General features: G+C 40.9%; 1 protein-coding gene across 1 annotated transcript in view; it reads left to right on the forward strand.

Moving 5' to 3' along the window:
• Positions 1-18,274, forward strand: part of Grin2a (glutamate ionotropic receptor NMDA type subunit 2A) — a 413,092-nt gene that overhangs the window by 340,840 nt on the left and 53,978 nt on the right. Inside the window, exon 10 of the mRNA XM_055597755.1 lies at positions 5,628-5,788. Within this exon, the coding sequence (XP_055453730.1) occupies positions 5,628-5,788 (161 nt within the window). The remainder of the gene's footprint in view (positions 1-5,627; positions 5,789-18,274) is intronic.

Consider the following 18,274-nt stretch of genomic DNA (forward strand, 5'->3'; position numbering starts at 1 on the left):
GGGATTGGGGAAGGCAGGAGGGAACTCTACTCTGAATGGAAGACTCTTCCACAAACTCAGTTGAAATCTGTTTTGCCTTCTGTCATGCTCCTGAGAGTGCACATAGAGGTCAGAGGTCAAATGCAAATTATCTTCCTCAGTCATTCTCCATATAATGCTTTTCAAACAGGACCTCTTACACAACCAGGAGCTCACTCTTCGGAGTAGACTGGCTTGACTAAGTTTAGCAAGCCCCTGGGATCACTATTTCTAGCCCCTTCTCCCTTCCCCAGTCTCCTAGGGTTATAGGTGTACGCCTTCATGCTCAACTCTTTCATGGGTGCTGGGAATTCAAATTCAGACCCTCAAGTTTGTGCAGTGGATATCTTACCTACCAAGCCATTTCCAGAGCTCCTTTGTTTCTATTTTCAAAAACAAAGAAAACAAAATCCCTTGCATTATGGTTTGAAGTCTAAATAATTTGACTGCTTTCGAGAAAACAAATTTAAAGCACCAATCTTGTGGCTGACCTTCTCTGGCTTGGAAGCACTCAGTAGCAGATGCTGCACTCCCATGGGACCCAGCTCAGCTCCCATGTGCAGAGTGTTGAACGCAAGCTGATAGCTCCTTTAATTAAATGTGTGATGCAATTCGATAAGGAGAAAATTTCTGGGTAAATAATATAAATGCTCCTAGAAGATTAAGGGCAGCTACATTAGGCAAGTTTGCAAAATGTAAATCTGTATTGAATCAATTTGTTTTAATATGGTACACGGGGGTTGTTTTTGCTTTGTTGTTTTAATCATGAATACCTGCGTGACCGCTCAGGTTTGAGAGTCTTTTAAACTAGTGCTTGCTCTGAAAGAAACACATTTGAAGCCCATGGTGTGTTCAGATAAACGTGAGCAGACATAACAAGTAGTCGGATCTGAAAGAAGCTTCCGGAGACCTTAATAAAGGAAATCTGGGATGTTGGTGAGGACCCTTTCAAAAATGCCGAGAACCACACTGACAGAGTAAATCCACTTCTCAGAGGCAGATTATCTTGTTTGGGATTACGTAGACCTGAGTTCAAATCCTGACCTGGCCTCTGATGGTCGGAGGACGTCCCATATCTTATTATTTTCAGGGCTCGATTTCTGAACAAAGGAATATGTGAATTCTGCTCTGGCAAGGTGGATGTGAGGATTAAGGATAATCTTCTCACCATGCGTGGTAGACTACTTACATGTTACTTCCTCCTTCCCACTTCCTCTTTGCACTCCTCCGTCCTCCCTGTTCTCTTTTCTTCTCCTACTTCTTGTCATTGTCATCACTACTTATTCAAACTGTTCCACTTCCAGAGCCTGGAAAAGTTATTTTACAGAGTTGGACTCTGCAACTACCCATGCAGGGATTTAGGTTGGACTCAGGTAAGGGAGCTCCCTACCTGTGTTCTCTTCTCACAGTCACGGTGCCTTGAGGTAGCTCACAGTCCAGATAAGGAAACCTCTGACCAATCTTTCCTTTGCTAAAGACAACATCTGTTTGGTCTCCCCTTGAGAAGCATGTGGTATGTGCTACAGAGATAGTTCAGCTGTTGAGGGGCTTGTCTTGCAGTGCCCTAGGACCTGAGTTCGATCCTCAGGACCCATGTTAAAAAGGCCAGGCATGGTGGTGCCTGCTTGATATCCCAGTGCTAGGAGGGGCTGCCTTGGTGGTCTTTGCAGCTCACTTGCCAGCTAGCCCGGCATGCTTGGAAAGTTCCAGACTACTGGAGATTCTGTTTCAAAAAAGGTGGATGGCCCCTGAGGAGCCACACTGAACATCACCCTCTGACCTCAGGTACAGATGCACCTGTACACACATGATTGACTCACTGAAGAGCATACTAGGAATTGAGATCCTAGTTACTAGGCATTTCTAATTTACAGTCATGGGAGAGTCTTCTTTACCAGTCTGTAGCTTTGGCTTCATAAGAATATAGGCTGGAGAAATGACCTGGTTAATCGCTGAATTTATTTTGAAAATAATATTTCTTATCTTTGTGTCTATCCCCTCCATCATAAATGCAAACCATGTCTTAGACACTTACATGGCCTTCAGGCCAGTCCTCAGACTGAATAGAGATAAAAGATAATTAAGAAAAGATTTGATGTTTGCCTACTGGGAGGAGACAGGCCAAAGCTATGCTGAGTGATGACAGTTTCCAAGAACAACACATATGTGACCAGTGTGAAACATGTAATATGATCTTCATGAAGCAACCAAATTATATGGCATTTCAAGCATGTTATGACTAATTTCCAAAGCCCTGCATAGTGTATAGATATGAGAGACAGGCTCAGTGGGCTTCATGGACTGCTCCAAACCATGGGAGCTGAGGAGCGGAGAGGAGCTTTCCTGATCTGAACCCTGCGACGCCTTTGCTGCTCTGTGGTGCCACTGACATCAGAGGCTCTGTTCCACCCCTATGTTCACTGAAGCCACAGCTGCCTCTCTGCTTGCATGGGTGCCTGGCTGGGAGGAAGTCTCTCCAGAGATCACTCCAGTAGAAAACGCGGGACGCCTACAGCATAGATCTGGTTGAGAAAAATGAGCCACTCATGACCCTAACTCCTCAGGCTGAGGGCCCTGACTCTTCAGTGAGCCCCAGAATTAATGGAAATGTTTGGAAGCTTTAAAACTGTGAACTCGCTGTGGATGAATGTTAATAGTGATAATGGCACAAAGTGAGAAGTGAGTGTGTTTAATGCCAGAGAATGACTCGTTTAAAATCTTTTATGTTCTGTCACATGAATTTTATTTCAATTTTAAAATATATGAATATACTTTAAAATCCAGAAAAATTATGTCATCAGAGCATGTTTCATGTAGAAAGAATAAGCACCTCTAAATTTTGCTTGTGTGTGCACGCACATGTTTGTGTGTGTGCGTGCACAGGGAGCAATGAAAAGTATAAGGTGAATTGTTTTAAAAACTTACAGCTTTGGTCCAGTGAGGAACGTTTTGGGTATCGGGGCTGGCTGGCTGGGGACTGTTGTTGATGTCTTAGGATGTAGGAACCACCACAGAGACTTAGGATTTGTCTGTTTCTGTGTAAATCAGAGGCAAGGGGGAAGTGCATCTTAAAGCTGCATCTTGCAGCAGCTGAAGAGGGAAGGGATGGGACGGCTTTTAGTCGAGTAGACCCTCTCTCCATGTCTCTGGAGATTGAGAATGGCCATTACAACAGCTAGATTTATGAGGAGTGCTATGAGTACTGTTCCCCCGAGCCTGCAGCTGCTGTACACGGCAGTCTGGGCTTGTGCTTTCTCTTCTGGGGATGAGCAAGGTTGCTGTGTGGCAGAGTGAATACACAGAGCCTTATGCTGCACATACACGCACACACACCTATATGCATACATGTGCATGATTGCACACATAAACGCACAGTACACACACGAATGGACACATATACATACACACGTATACCTGTATGCATGTGCGTGCATGCACGCATATACATACTCACATGTGATGTGCATGTCATACACACATGTACACGCACACGTTCTCTCACAAATGCAAGGTGCACTCAAGGAAGAGACTCTAGTTTAGACAATGGGCATCCCCTTATCACAGATCCAGTGACAGCTGCTAATTCTGCAGCAGCATGTCTCATTTCATAAAAATTATTTTCAACTGGAACTTTTAATTAACAGTGAAAAGAAGTATGAGTTCTAGAAACAAGACTCGTGCCTCTGGTTGATCTGTCTCTTGAGTGAGCTTGAAGACTGTTGCTGGCAGTTCTTAGTTTTGTGGAAAGCATGTAGATCTGCGGGTTGGAGAGAACCCCTGGGTTGTGGTCCTCATTTTGCTGGGCATCCTTACCCTTTCAGGACACCCAGGTCTTCATCTCTATTGTGTCTATTTTTGAGACAATATCTCGATGCATTGCCCAGGTTGGCCCTAAAACTGTGACCCTCCTGTCTCAGCCTGAGAGCTATGATCCAGGTGCGCACCACCATGCCTAGCTTGTTCACAGGTCATATATCCCAAGCCTCGGTGTCCCCATCTACAAAATGGATGGAGCTGTAAGATTAATCTCAAACCTGAGCTGCTGTGAGGTTGCATGACCAATATTTTTAGAAGTTTGGGGCACGTTGTTATCCCCATTAATTCTGAGGAAGTGTCAGTCATTGTAAAATAACCAAATGGACAAAACATGGGTCGTTGTGACCATTACCTTCTAGTTTCAGAACTCACCATCTATAGAAAATGCAGCTTGAGCTATTATTTTTACCCACAATGAACAAAACGTACTATTGTGTTAGTTTCTAATGCTCTCTCTATTGCAGCTATTTGGCAAATGTATGTTTTTCAGTCTTGCTAGTAAACCTAGAAGGGAATTGCTGGTGTGGTCCCTACTACAGGTTTCAAAGACGTTTTGGAGACAGGATGTCATGAAATGACTTATCCATGGTTCCAAGTTGGGATGTGACAGTCTCAGCTAATTCTCTTGACACCTTCCTGTCCTGCCTCTAAGGAGAATTGTCTTTCTAGGGTGTAAATTACATCAATTGACTTCTAATCGTGTTGAATCCCCTAAAACATGATCTAAGTTCATTTATACACATACATGAAATGTTCTAAAGAAACCTACTACTCTTTGCAATTAATGTTATACTAATAGAATGTTTTAAATCTGGGAGCATAGGGCCGGAGAGACAGCTCAGTCAGCCAAGTGTCTTCTTCCAGAACTCCATCCACACTAAACTATCTGAGAAGTTCCAGGTTCAGTGAGAGACCCTTCCTCAAAACACAAAGTGGATTTTGTCTTGAGGAATGATGTCTAAGGTTGACATCTGCACTGAACATGAAGGTACACACATGAGCACCTGCACACACATGAACATACATCCATGTACATATGCATGGACACACGTACGTGCACACACATGTACATGCATGCATACAAGCACAATGGACACATATGTAAATGCACGTGCACAAACTATGGACAGTTTATATCAGCCAGTTAGCCAAGAAAAATTATGGATCATAGAAAACTTCCATGCAAACCTGAGAGGAAGCAAAGTCAGTGGAGGTTTTGGCTTACAAACTGTCCCTGAGTCTGCCATGAGCCATGCATTATGGCTGGCAACTGTTAGGATGCCACAAATACTGCCTGTGTAAATGAATGAAAGAATGGAGGATAAGTGAGTGATAGTATGCAGTCATTTTCTGGAGTTGAGAGCAAGGTATGATTGATAGTATTCACAGAAAGAAAGAAAAAAACATTGTTGTATAACAAATAAAAGAACTTGAATAGTACACCCTTAACTTCTTCTGCATATCTTGATGTCAACTGTATGCCTAGCAGGGTGCTAGTCTCTTTAATAGCACAAGTAAGATAACCCCAGCAAATATTTATTGAGCAACAGAGCAAGCCCTATTCTCAGGTCTGGGAAATAGAATAGAAAATGGAAATAAAAATGAAAGCCAGACACTTTCCACCTTCCTGGAGATCACAGACCCACGAAAGGTGTGACTGAAGACAAAGAATGCCTGAAAGGATCTTTTTCACCTTTCTGTACTGTTCCATGCTGAACTTCTGTCACTGTACAAATGCTCACTGTTTCTTCTCTCTCTTCCCTTCACCTTTTCTTCCCCAACACCCCCTCCAGTTTCAGAGACCGCATGACTATTCCCCTCCTTTCCGATTTGGGACAGTACCCAATGGAAGTACAGAGAGGAATATTCGGAACAACTACCCCTATATGCACCAGTACATGACCAAATTCAACCAGAGGGGAGTCGAGGACGCCTTGGTCAGCCTGAAGACGGGGTAAGGACAATGGCTCCTTCTTCTCTGCAGGCATCAGTGCTAAAACCTCACAGAAAATGACTCTGCATGCCTCTGTGCTTATCTGTGAGAACCTGAGATTTTCTAAAGAGCTACTGCAGGCTAGATGGCCCCCAGCAGAGGAGTGTTTGTGTTAATCTGATGAACATCATGGACTTCCTGAAAAGAGAAAGTATGGAAATTCGAAGAAAAAAAAAAAAAAAGAAAGGAAAAGAAAAAAACCTGAGAGGTTCCTTAAACTGATAAAGAAGTTGATCTAACTCCATGGGATATTTTAGCTAAGTAGAAAGACCTAAAACTGTTGAGAGCTTAAAAAAATGAAAACAGATTTCTATTAGATTATTTTAAGGATGGCCAAATACTGGTAACAGCTTGACTGTACAATATTGATGAAGGTGGCTGGGGATGATGCTCAGAGGCAAAGTCTGTGTCTGGAATGCAGAAGTCCAAGATTTCATCCTGGACACACTAAACTGGAGATGAATACACGTGTGTGTGTGTGTGTGTGTGTGTGTGTGTGTGTGTGTGTATGAATGAATGAATATATATTCATTCTACCTATGAGATTACTATATGTATGAAATTTATTAGAATGGTGGCTTATAGGCTCTTGTCCAGCTAGTCCAACAATGGCTGTCTATCAATGGAAGGTCCAAAAATACAGTAATTGTTCATTCCATGAGGTGGGATGTCTCAGCTGGTCTTCAGTATATGCCTGCCAGTAAAAGCAAGAAGGCAAAGGCAGCAAGCTTCCCTCTTCCATGTCCTTTATATAGGCTGCCAGAAAAAAGTGTAACTTAGATTCAAGGTATATCTTCCCACCTCAAAAGATCTGGATTAAAAGTGGGTCTTCCAACTTACAAAAATGGTTTAATTAAGAAATAAAATAAGACAAATGGGATGGACATTGGAAATAAGAGAAAATGAGTAACAGGATAGGAGCCTACTGCGTAGGGCCTCTGAAAGACTCTACCTAGCAGTCTATCTAAGCAGATGCTGAGACTCATAACCAAACCTTGGGCAGAGTGCAGGGAATCATATGAAAGAAGGGGAAGTTAGTATGACCTGGAGAGGACAGGAGCTCCACAAGGACCAAATATATCTGGGCACAGGGGTCTTTTCTGAGACTGTTTCTTCAACCAAGGACCATGCATGGATATAACCTAGAACCTCTGCTTGGATGTAGCCCATGGTAGCTCAGTATCCAAGTGTGTACCTAGTAAGGGCAATGGGGACTATTTCTGACATGAACCCAATGGCTGGCTCTTTGACCTCCCCCACCCCAAGGGAGGAGTAACCTCGCTAGGCCACAGAGGAGGACATTGCAGCCAGTCCTGAAGAGACCTGATAAGCTAGGGTAAGATGGAAGGGGAGGAGGACCTCCCTTATCAGTGGACTTGGAAAGGGGCAGGGAGGAGATGAGGGAGGAAGGGTGGGATTAGGAGGGATTGAGGGAGGGGGCTACAGCTAGGATACAAAGTAAATAACCTGTGATTAATATAAAAAATAGAAATTATTAAAAAAAAGAAATAAAATCTTCATAGAAATGTCCAGCCATTTGGATTTTAGTTAATTCCAGATATAGTCAAGTTGACAACCAAAATTAGCCATTACAAATCCACACCTCCTCAACTTGACACACACTCATATCTCTTTATGTCATGCTTTCATTTACAAATGAAAACAATAACCCTATCATAATTATGCCCAACATGATATAATTATCACTTTTACAAGTGTAGATATATTATAAATTTTAGAATAGGTGGCATTGTCCCTTAAGGGACAGTCTTTCAGTATCCCAAGCTCAAGTATGATAACACTTACATTCTCTTTATTGATTTTATATTATGTGCTGAAGAAATTGAGGAAGGAAAACAAAAATATCTGTGTAAATACATTCTTAACAAACTATGGCAGAAACACATCTACTATAATCTGCATTTCTGCAACAAGTCACGTGGCCTTACCTGGTATTTATGACTACCTCCTTTGCTACCCATCCTGTATTTCCTCCACCCTCAGCAAGGTCCTCTTTGGGTCTTTACTCTTTTCCTGGAGTTATGGCCCATCTTTTCATTCCTGAAGGGTCTGTGCCCTTAGTCATGTTGCCTGGATTAGGCTTTAGTTTTCCGTTGACTTGGTAGCACCAAGAGATGCCCTAAAGTATCTCCTATACTGCAGACATGATCTTTCTTATCTCCATTGTGGAAAATCCAATTTTCTCATGGCAATATGGATCAATCACCCCTCCTAACACTGTTATTTCTTTCTTAGCCTGTTAGCATAAGGGCATCAGAAGCTCAAAGTGGCTGGGGGAAGTCTGAGCTTCCAGTCCCATGGATGTTTGCTGTGCTTCCTGAGAGGAGCACTCCCCACCACTCGATTCACAACTTTTGGGCCAACAAATGTTAAGATATCAGGAATAGAAAGCAAAACTTTTCCTAGAAGTTCAGTAGGGGTGATAGTGAATGGAAACATTCTCTTTGTGACCTCTTGATTCCCAGACCTATGGATCCCTATTACAGAAGAAACCATGCCATATATTGTATAGTGATTCAAAGCATACATTGGATTTTTGAAAACACTTCTTCAGTCCTCCAGGCTGCTGCCACTCAATTGGCTCTTTAACTGTGTCTTCAAAAGGCCATTCTATCTTTCATCAGATGCTTCAGCATGGTGGGGAACATGGTTAGACTAGTGCATTCCATGATCATGGGCCCATTTTTGCAATTCTATAGCTGTGGTATGTGTTCCTTGGTCAGAAGCAATACTATGTGGAATACCATAATGATGGATGCTGTTTGAGCAGAAGGATTACATGTAAGGAAGGCATATCCATAACCAGAATGAGTATCTACTCCAGTAATGATAAAGCATTGTCCTTTCCATGGAGGAAGTGGTCCAGTGTAGTCAACCTGCCACCAGATCGCAGACTGGTCACCCTGGGGACTGGTGCCAAATCTGAGGCTCAGTATTAGTCTCTGATGTTGACATATGTAGCATTCAGAAGCAGCTATAGTCAGGTCAGTCTCTGGTCTCCACACATGCTCTCACAGGCAAGTGCATCTGCACATACAAGTGCATGTCCAGGCACACGGAAAAGAGGGCATAGGCTGGGGAGCTGGCTCAGTGGTTAGGACATTTGCCACATGGACATGCATACCTGGACCAGAGCTGAAGGAACCTATGCTTAAGGGGAAAAAAATCAAGCCTGGTATGGAGGCATTTCCTTGAAATCCCAGTGGGGGGTGGTGGTGATGTTGGTGAGAGGAAGATTCCTGGCTAGCCAGCCTAGTCCAGTCGGTGAACTCCAGGCCTGGGAGAGACCCAATCTCTACAAATAAGCTGGAGAAAACTTCCCTGACACTGACCTTTGGCTGCCACATGTGTGTGACACACATGAGTGCACCCATCCCAATACATAAAAGAAGTAAAAATCCCCCACTTAGGGTCATGAGCTCAGGCTCTGGAGACAGTCACTGCCTTTTCCCACTGTTCACTATGATGTGTGTGTGTGTGTGTGTGTGTGTGTGTGTGTGTGTGACCTTTATTTAACCACCCTGAATCTCATACTTGAAGTGGGAATAATCAGAAGACCTAATTCATAAGATTTCTGTGACAAATAAGATGGACGGATGTGTTAGAGAGAGCGCTTGGGGTAGCACCTGGCATAAGATGGTACTTATTGTTATTGCTGTCATTTGTTGCAAAGGTTAAATTCTATTTGTGCACATTCAAAAAGTCAGGGATGTGTGAAATACAATTTAGAAGGATTCCATTAAAATGATTTTAAATGAAGGAGTTTTATAATGAGAGAAGTTTTGATTATCTAGAAAATTAGCTTTGGTAGGAAATCTCAGTCATCTGGGGTTTCTGAGCGTGACACGTGACTGCAGGTACAGTCTCCTCACAGCTTGGTAGCTGCTTCCTCTTGCTTCTTACTTTCTTGGGGACTAAGAAGCCCTCTACAGTGTCAAACTAAACCAGACTTCTGCACAATTCCTCAGGAATGTTTGCAGAGAGCCTATGTTTGGAATTTGATTGGTATTTTAGCACAGACAGGAAAAACATTTCTTCAGAAGTTAAGACCATGACTTATCCAAAACTCACACATGGCTTGTTCTGGCTTGGAATGATTTTTTTTTAAGTTTTTAAATGTACAATAAAAGCACAAAACAGTTAGATATTAAAGACATAATTTTGATGGCTGTGTTCTAACTGGTGTTAAAGGTTAGTGATTCCTAGCAGCAGCCATCCATGTCATCATTATTAACACCAGCAACTCTTTTAAACAGTTCCAAAGCTGAAGGTCAGTTCTTGATACAGAACCCATAAATTAAGCCCGGTGCTGGTGGTGCACACCTTTAATCCCAGCACTCAGGAAGCAGAGACAGGGGGATCTCTGTGAGTTTGAGGCTAGCCTGGTCTACAGAGTGAGTCCAGACAAGGCTACACAGAGAAACCCTGTCTCAAAAACCAAACCAAACCAAAACGAACCCATAAATAACATCAATCCATTTGTTCTACTTTTCAGTCTTTTTTCTTTAGCACAGCATTCTGATTGTGAGGCTGTAGCATCGAATCCTAGGTCTCATTTCTCATCGTTGTATAGAGTTTTGTGTTTGGCACACTTCACAAGTTTACCTACCCTTCTCAGTCTCAGTGATTGCAAGAGTACTGTCCTGTTTGGAGTACTGTGAACACCCTTCTAAAGATGCTCTTGTATGTGCCTTCATTTGCACATGCTTTTCCTCATATACCTTTAAGTTTGAAATTGCTGGGGCATGGAGTGTGGATATATTCAACTTTAGTAGATGAGAGAAAAGATTTTTTTATGACTTTAAAACTTAACATGGTGTAATTTTTCTTTCTATGGGTTCTTTCCACAAATATCTATATCATTGCTCCATATGCATCATGAACACAGCATGGATGACATGGTTGAGGGCTGTCTGCCTCCTTGTCACCTATTTGTCACCCAGAGATCAAAATGGGTTATTTTCTTTAATTTTTAAAAAGTATGCGGTACAAAAAAGAATCACAGGAGCAGACACCAGCCAAGGCTATAAATTGTACAAATTGTTTCCTGAAAGCCATGTAATAATTATGACAACATCTTGAAAAGCTTGGGCAGATGGTGGTCTGCTCTGTACTCGATCTCCCATGTTAGAGCTGCTTTGGGCTGTTATTTCAAATGCAGAAGCAAGAGCTAAAGTGATAGGAATTATTCCTTATGTGACAACTGTAGAGAAGGCTCCATCCTAAAGACTTAAGCTCTGAGGGGGTAAAGCTGATAGAAACGTTGTGTGTTTTTAACAGACTCCATGGTTAATTATTTGAATAAGCTAAGTTTTAAATAGATAATACAGTTGTATAGTTCAAAAATTTAAAAAGTTAATAATACTTAGGCCGGATCTGTGGCAGGAAGAGCAGGAAGAACATAAACTTGAGGCATGCCCTTACAAAATGAGTTCAAGACCACCCTTGGCAACCCTGTTTCCAGAGAAAAAAATAAATAAAAAGAGGACTGGAGACATAGTTCAATAGTAGAATATAAAGGAAGTAGGCTTAATCCCCATATTGCCCAAAACAAATAACATATATGAAAAAGGAAATATAAAATGAAATATAAAATCTCCTTCCATGTTGTTCTTCATCTGCCTAGTACCCTCTTTCCATAGCAACCAAATACATCTACTCTATCTTCTATCACCTGGCGTCTTCCAGACTGTGCTATGTCAACGCATAGGCTTTCATTGTTGTAGTTATCTCGTGCCCTATTAAATAGAGAGTTAGGTTGTCTCCAGTATTTTGCCCCTGCAAATAATGTCCCAACAGAGACTACCCACATGTTTCGTTAATTTCTTGAAATAGTTGGTCAAAGACTTCATAACTGTAACTTTGGCAGATGCTGACAAATTTCTTTTCAAAGGAAATGTGTATTTATTTTGTAAAAGAGAGTCTGTTTCTCCAAGGTTGTTACCAGTACAGTTTCCAGTTAACCTTCTAGACAGTTCTTTTTAAGGAAAGTTTGCACTGACATCTATTTTATTTTGTATATTTTTAATTTAATTGTATATTTTTATTGTCAATAAATTTGAACATATTTTTTATATGTAACTAAGAGTCATCAGTAATTCCTCTTTTGAAAAGAAAGGTTTTTTTTTTTTTTTAACCAGTTCTTCATTTTCCTACCCTATGGGAGATATTTCTTCCATGCTTATTTTAATTTCAGTAGTCAAATATAGTAATCATTACTATGGCTTTTAATTTTTGAGTTATAATTCTTTATATAAAAATATTTATTTACCTTGAAGTTACAGAATAATTCTATCACCTTTTCTCCTATTTTAGTTACTTTATTTACTTATGTAATCACACATTTATTTATGATGTATTTATTTATTTTTTAAATAGACTCTCACTGTTGCCTAAGCAAGACTCATAGTGTTTGACTCAGTTTCCCAAGGGCTGAAAGCATAGGTATGGGTTACTACATTTGAGCTACATTCTTACTGAGACATGGTCTCATATATCCCAGGCTGACTTTCAGCTCTCCATGTAATGGAATACAGTCTTGAACTTCTGATCTTCTTGCTTCTACCTCTCAAGTGCTGAGTAAACAGGAACACCAGCAACCGTGTTCATCTAGTGATCAAACCTAGGACCTTGTGCGTCTTATGTAAGCTCACTGTGAACTACATCCTCATCCCTTAGCTTCCACTCTCAATTATTTAGGATATTTTGGGGGGTATGGTACGATGTCTGGCTCCAAACCCTCAGATAAAGAACAAGACCTAGCTGCGAGTACTGCGTCTATATTCGCATTCTCCCACTACTGCCTTTTAAGAATCAGCTCTGCCTCAGCCAGAGGCCCCTTTCCTCCCTTTTATACCTTGTTTCTTAATTTTTTCATTATTTAATATATTTGCATGAGGAGGATGATAATGTCGTTGCCCCACTTTACTACATACGACACCTCTAGAAGTCTCATCTCTCTGGAAGATAGCTACCCTATCTATTCTTGAATTACTGAGATTTATGACGTCTTCTTTGGAATGTCCTCAGCACCCTTATGGGTCTCAGAAGCATCTACAGACAAGGAAACAAGTGCCATAAGCATGGCCATGAGGTTCCTGAGAAGGCTTTGCACACCAGGGAGCCTCAGCTTAAGTTCAATGACCTGGATTTGAGCCCTGGCTTTACCATCATCCGGCCACGGCATGCCACCTCATAGTCTCACTTTCTCCATTTATAAAGCAAAGCAGCTGACTGCTTTGATCTCTGAAATAGCTCTGAGATTCTTTTATTTGCATCAAACACATGCGCAGTCAGAACTCAGATCACATAAAAACCAGGACAAAAATCAGGAAGGATTAAGAAAAAGAATTCTAACTCTTAGTGTTTTCAAGCCTTGTGGAATGAACTAAAGCTACAGGAATCACATGAAAATTTGTTAAGATGCAGATTCTTGGGCCTTGTGTGGGCTTTCTGTTATCCCATCTTCATCTTGATGAGCTTCCCCCCCGCCCCCAGGTACTGGTGGTTCTGAGACATTTCAGAACAGTTACTTTAAAGAAGTCATAAACACATTGAATTGAGACAGTTTTATAAGCAGTAGACAAACCAAATGCTTATCTTTAGAATGAATCAAGGCTGGAAGAAAAGCAGAATGGGAGAAAGACTTTAAAAATATGTTTCTCTGTATATTTGAATTTGTAATAAATGAAACTAAAGATATTATCAACTAAGCCACAGAATAAATAGGATTTGATGTGTAAACTTACTGAGATCAGTAAGATTTTCAGAGATGGGCTATGGAGAAGGAGCTGTTAGTGACCCCAGGTTTATAGGTCAGTGTTTGTTTTATGATCATTTTATGTTTGTTTTATGATCATATGACCAGATACCTACAGAAACAATATGGGGATTCAAGAATTGTTTTAGCTAGAATTTCAAAGCTTGCACTTCCTCATGGAAGTTTGAGCTACCCACATCCTGAGAGACAGGAAGCAGACTAGAGTCAAAACAGGAAAAAATGACATGCTTCCTCCAGCCAAGCCTGTCTTTCTGTAGTTTCACCCTCTTCCAATAGCCTGTTCAAACCATGATAAGGGTTGAGTCCTGGTGCTCTAGGTGTGTCTGCCCAGCGTTGTGCCTCACAAACTTTGGTATGTGAAACCTTGGTATCATCATGTTGATGATCATAACTAGGCATCACAGTGCCCTAAATCAGCAGGGGTAAAATAAAAGGAGCCCCACAAAGCCAGGTGAAGTAGAATCCTCATGAGAAGGGCCTGGGAATAAACTCTTTGTGTGATGTAGGCTAATTAGATTTAGATTTTGAGAGCATCTGTTCTAGAAGAGAGGACAGAAGCTGAATAGGACAGAGACATCTAGACTTACAAATGCTGTGTTCTTCACCAAGTGTTGGCAAGGGGGCAAAGCTGGTATACTAGATGTAAGTGAAACATGGTCCATAGGACTCCAGAGAGCTCGTAGTTTAAGAATTAGAAGGATAATTGGTGCTTTTTATTTCAGTTGATTTTAATGTGCAGTTGTTTGGACATTGATGTAAAAGTCTAACTTTTTTCCCCTCCTTCCCTTCTTTTATTTAAGATTTTTATTAGCATATATTGTCCCTGCAAAGCTATGCATTTCATTAAGAGATTTCTATCCATGGATATATGAAGCATTGTAGTCACATACCCCATTTCCTGAGAAGCTTAACTCTTTAGCCCTCATACCCCATTCTCCACTTTCCTATTTGATTTTTTTTCCCAGCCCAACACCACAGACAAATAGATCTCTTTGTCTTTCTTCATATGCAACAAAGTGAAGAGTTATTTTAAAGGGAAAATTGTCTTTTATTATTTTTTTGATGGTAATAAAATAACAATTACCATAAAAATTTCCATCCAAGTTATGTTCAGTGTAGATGGTCTGTGATATCAAAAACATTCAACACATGGTACAAGTATTCTGACCACCTGTTCTAGTTTCATTCTTTTGCTGTGATTAAACACTCTGACCTAAAGGGACTTAGAGGAATAAAAGGTTTATTTGGCTCACACTTTCAGGTCACAATCCATCACTGAAGAAGGTCAGGGCAGGAATTGGAAGCACAAGTCATAGATAAATGTTGCTCACTGGTTCACTGGCTGGCTTATGCTCAGCCTACTGTCTTATACAGAGCAGAACCACCTTCCCAGAGAATGGTGCTGCCCGCAGTGGGCTCAGCCCTGCTACATATATTAACAATTAAGGCAGGCCTCTTAGACAAGCTCCCAGGACAGTCTTTATCTAGACAAGCCCTTGACTGGAACTTCCTTCTCAGGTAATTCTGTGTTGTCTCAAGCTGACAGGTAAAGCCCACTTAGAAAACCATCTATTCTCCAAACACTTTACCTTCTAAGCATCAGACTTGATATCCCTCAACCATAAAATCTATTCTCCCTCCTATGACGCTGGTAACTACCATCGTAGTTTTTATCTTTATGATTTGACCACCCCAAGTCCCTTATTTAAATATAATTGAACAATATTTTTGTATATGTGGGTATGTATGTGTGTGCATACATTATTTCACTTAGCATAATGTCCTCAAGGTCCATTTATATTATATTTATTTATTTCCTTTCAAAGGCTAAATAATATTGTTTGTATAGATACATGGTTCTCATCTCTTCATCTGCTCATAGACATGTTACTGCTCCTGCCTTTCAGCTGGTCTGGATAATGAACATAGATATGCAAATGTCTCTTTGAGTCCCTGAAATGAGTTATTTTGGTACATCTACAGAAGTAGGATTACTGTACCATAAAGTTTGTCTTTATATTAAAGAGTGTGTGTGTGCAACAAAAAACAATTAAAGAAAAATGGACCATGAATTTGAAAATGATGGGAGTGTAAACAGGAGGATTTAGAGGGAGGAAAAGTAAGGGGAAATGATGTAATTCTATTATAACCTCAAAAATGTTTTAAAATTGTTTTTAAAAAAAGTAATTCTATTTTTAAATGTTTGAGGATCTATTCTCTCCCCACCTCTTTTTTTTTTTTTTTTTTTTTTGTATGTTGTTACAGTGTTTTATACTTGAGTCCCAGCATCCCTTCCTTCTTTCTGGTGCTTGTCAGTGGCTATTTTATTGGCTGTTTATGATAATTAGTGATATTAAGCTGTGTACTTATTATTGACCATTTGTATACCTTCTCTGAAAAGCCACTTGCCCACTTTTTCTGTGTTTTTGTTGTTGAGTTTTAGAGGTTCTCAATATCTTTTGTATATTAATATATTAACCTTCTTACCACACATATGATTTGAAAATATGCTCTTTCATTTTCTGAGCTAAATTTTACATTTTAGTTATGTTGGTAATATCTTCAATCATTAAGAAATTTCATCTATTTCCTGAACATGTTCTACAAAGCTCAGGTTGATCTTCTCTCTCTCTTCCTCTGTCTCTCTCTCTGTGTTTCTGTGTTTCTGTGTGTGTGATTGTATCTCCATGTTCATGAGTGTGTAAGGCACATGTGTATATACTTCCATGTGGAGCCCAAGGAAGTCCTAGAGCACCCTTTTCCTCAGGTACCATCCTTCTCTTGTTTCAGGCCTGGTCTCTCACTTGGACTTTGGGCATAGCTGATTTAACTGAGCTAGCTAGCCTTTGAGCTTCAGAGACTCTCCTGCCTCAGCCTCTTCAGCTCTGGGGTTACAAGGATACACCACCACTGAATTTTTTACTTGAGTGCTGAGGATTGAACCCAGGTCCATTGCTTGTTCAGCACATACCGAGAATCTCTCTAACCCTCATTCTTCATGGCATGTCTGTAAAAAACTGAGCTGTGATCCCATGTCTTTGCAAGGGCAAAGCATCTTCACAGCAAAGCAAACACTGATCATTTTTAGTCTTTGGCACAGGTTTTCAAAGCCTATGGCGTTCAGGGCAGCATATATTTTTTAACTGGGTTAGTGATTCAGATATCCATGGTACTCAGGCTTTTAGATGTAAATCTCTTAAATATCAAGAGCTAGAGCTCTCACTATTCCCAGAGAGACAGGAAGAGGAAGAGGAGGAGGCATTTAGCAGGAGAGTGCAGGGTGGCTGGAGATGTGGGGGAATGTTACTTTAGGTCTGGATACATTAAATTGGAAGTACCTTTGGCCAATACTATCACCTCATGTCATCTGCGCCCCCCTAAGATGCTCCAGTTTGTGAGCAGCAGCCCCAGGTGAATGGCATACATGTCCTCACTCAGTCTGCAACACTCTCTGAGCTAGGTACCATTTTATTCTCTTCAAAATATAAGGAACATGAAGATCGGCGAGATGAACAGATGGCACACCAAGCTATTTAGCAAAATCACTGTATTGTAGAATTATCAAGCATAGGGCTCAGGCTTGCCTCCCACTTGGCAATGCTGCGTAGAGAGTTGGATGGCTAGTATTAGAGTCCAAGAAAGGATTAGAAAGTGGAGTTGTATGGTCCTATATAATATGTATGTCTTACATAACTTATTGTGAGATGACCTGAGAGTTGATAAAACACAGCACCCTTATTTCTGTTCTCTAAAGAAACTGGTCCAGCAATGTAGGAATGGCAGAGGGAAAGGTAGATGTGGGTGCATTAGGATGGTTGCTATGTCGAGCAAGTTCTTTCAAGGATACCATCTGAACGAGGCTTATTTGCTAAATTTCATCAGTCAGACAGAATCAAGCACGCGTGGTTCATTTTCAGCTGCTGAGTTCGAAAGCGGGCGTAGACATCAGTGCTCAGCGAGCTGTTCTAAATGGGATCGCGTCATCTCCAGAGAAAAGCAGATCGACACTGACCTGGTTTCGGAGATCCACCCCCACGCTGCAAATACAGCTCAAAAATAATTGCTACCACATCATACGGTTAGGGTTTTTTTTTTTTTTTTTCTTAATAAAAACTCAAGAAAGCAGAGACATCTTTCTTCTTTTTGTCCTTGGAATGACTTCCTGTTAAACTTCATCAAAAACAATATTAAAAGATTTTCAAGGTCCTCCATAAAAGGTGTTAAAAATAGGAAAACTGGAGGTGGGGGAGACATTGAATGAAGTACATTCACAGTTCTGTAAACTCAGAGATTGAGACAGAGGGAGAAGAGGAAGAAAGGAGACTAAATGGAAATGCATAAAAATGTTGACTTTGGGCTGAGGAGACAGCTCAGTCAGTTCAGTGCTTGCCTGTAAGCACAGGACCTGAGTTCATCCCCAGAACTCATATAAAAAGCTGAGCATAGTGGTATGCACTGGGGAGGTGGAGATAGGAGAACCCCTGAGGGTCACTGGCTGGACAGCCTACCTAACCTCATTAAGTCTGATGAGCCCAGACCAAAGAAAGTGGTGGGTAGAATTTCTGAGGCTGTTCTCTGGCTCCACTTACATCTACACACACACACACACACACACACACACACACACACACACACACACACACACA

This window comes from Psammomys obesus, unplaced genomic scaffold (genome assembly GCF_907164565.1).
Source record: "Psammomys obesus unplaced genomic scaffold, mPsaObe1.curated_primary_1811, whole genome shotgun sequence".
Classification (NCBI taxonomy): domain Eukaryota; kingdom Metazoa; phylum Chordata; class Mammalia; order Rodentia; family Muridae; genus Psammomys; species Psammomys obesus.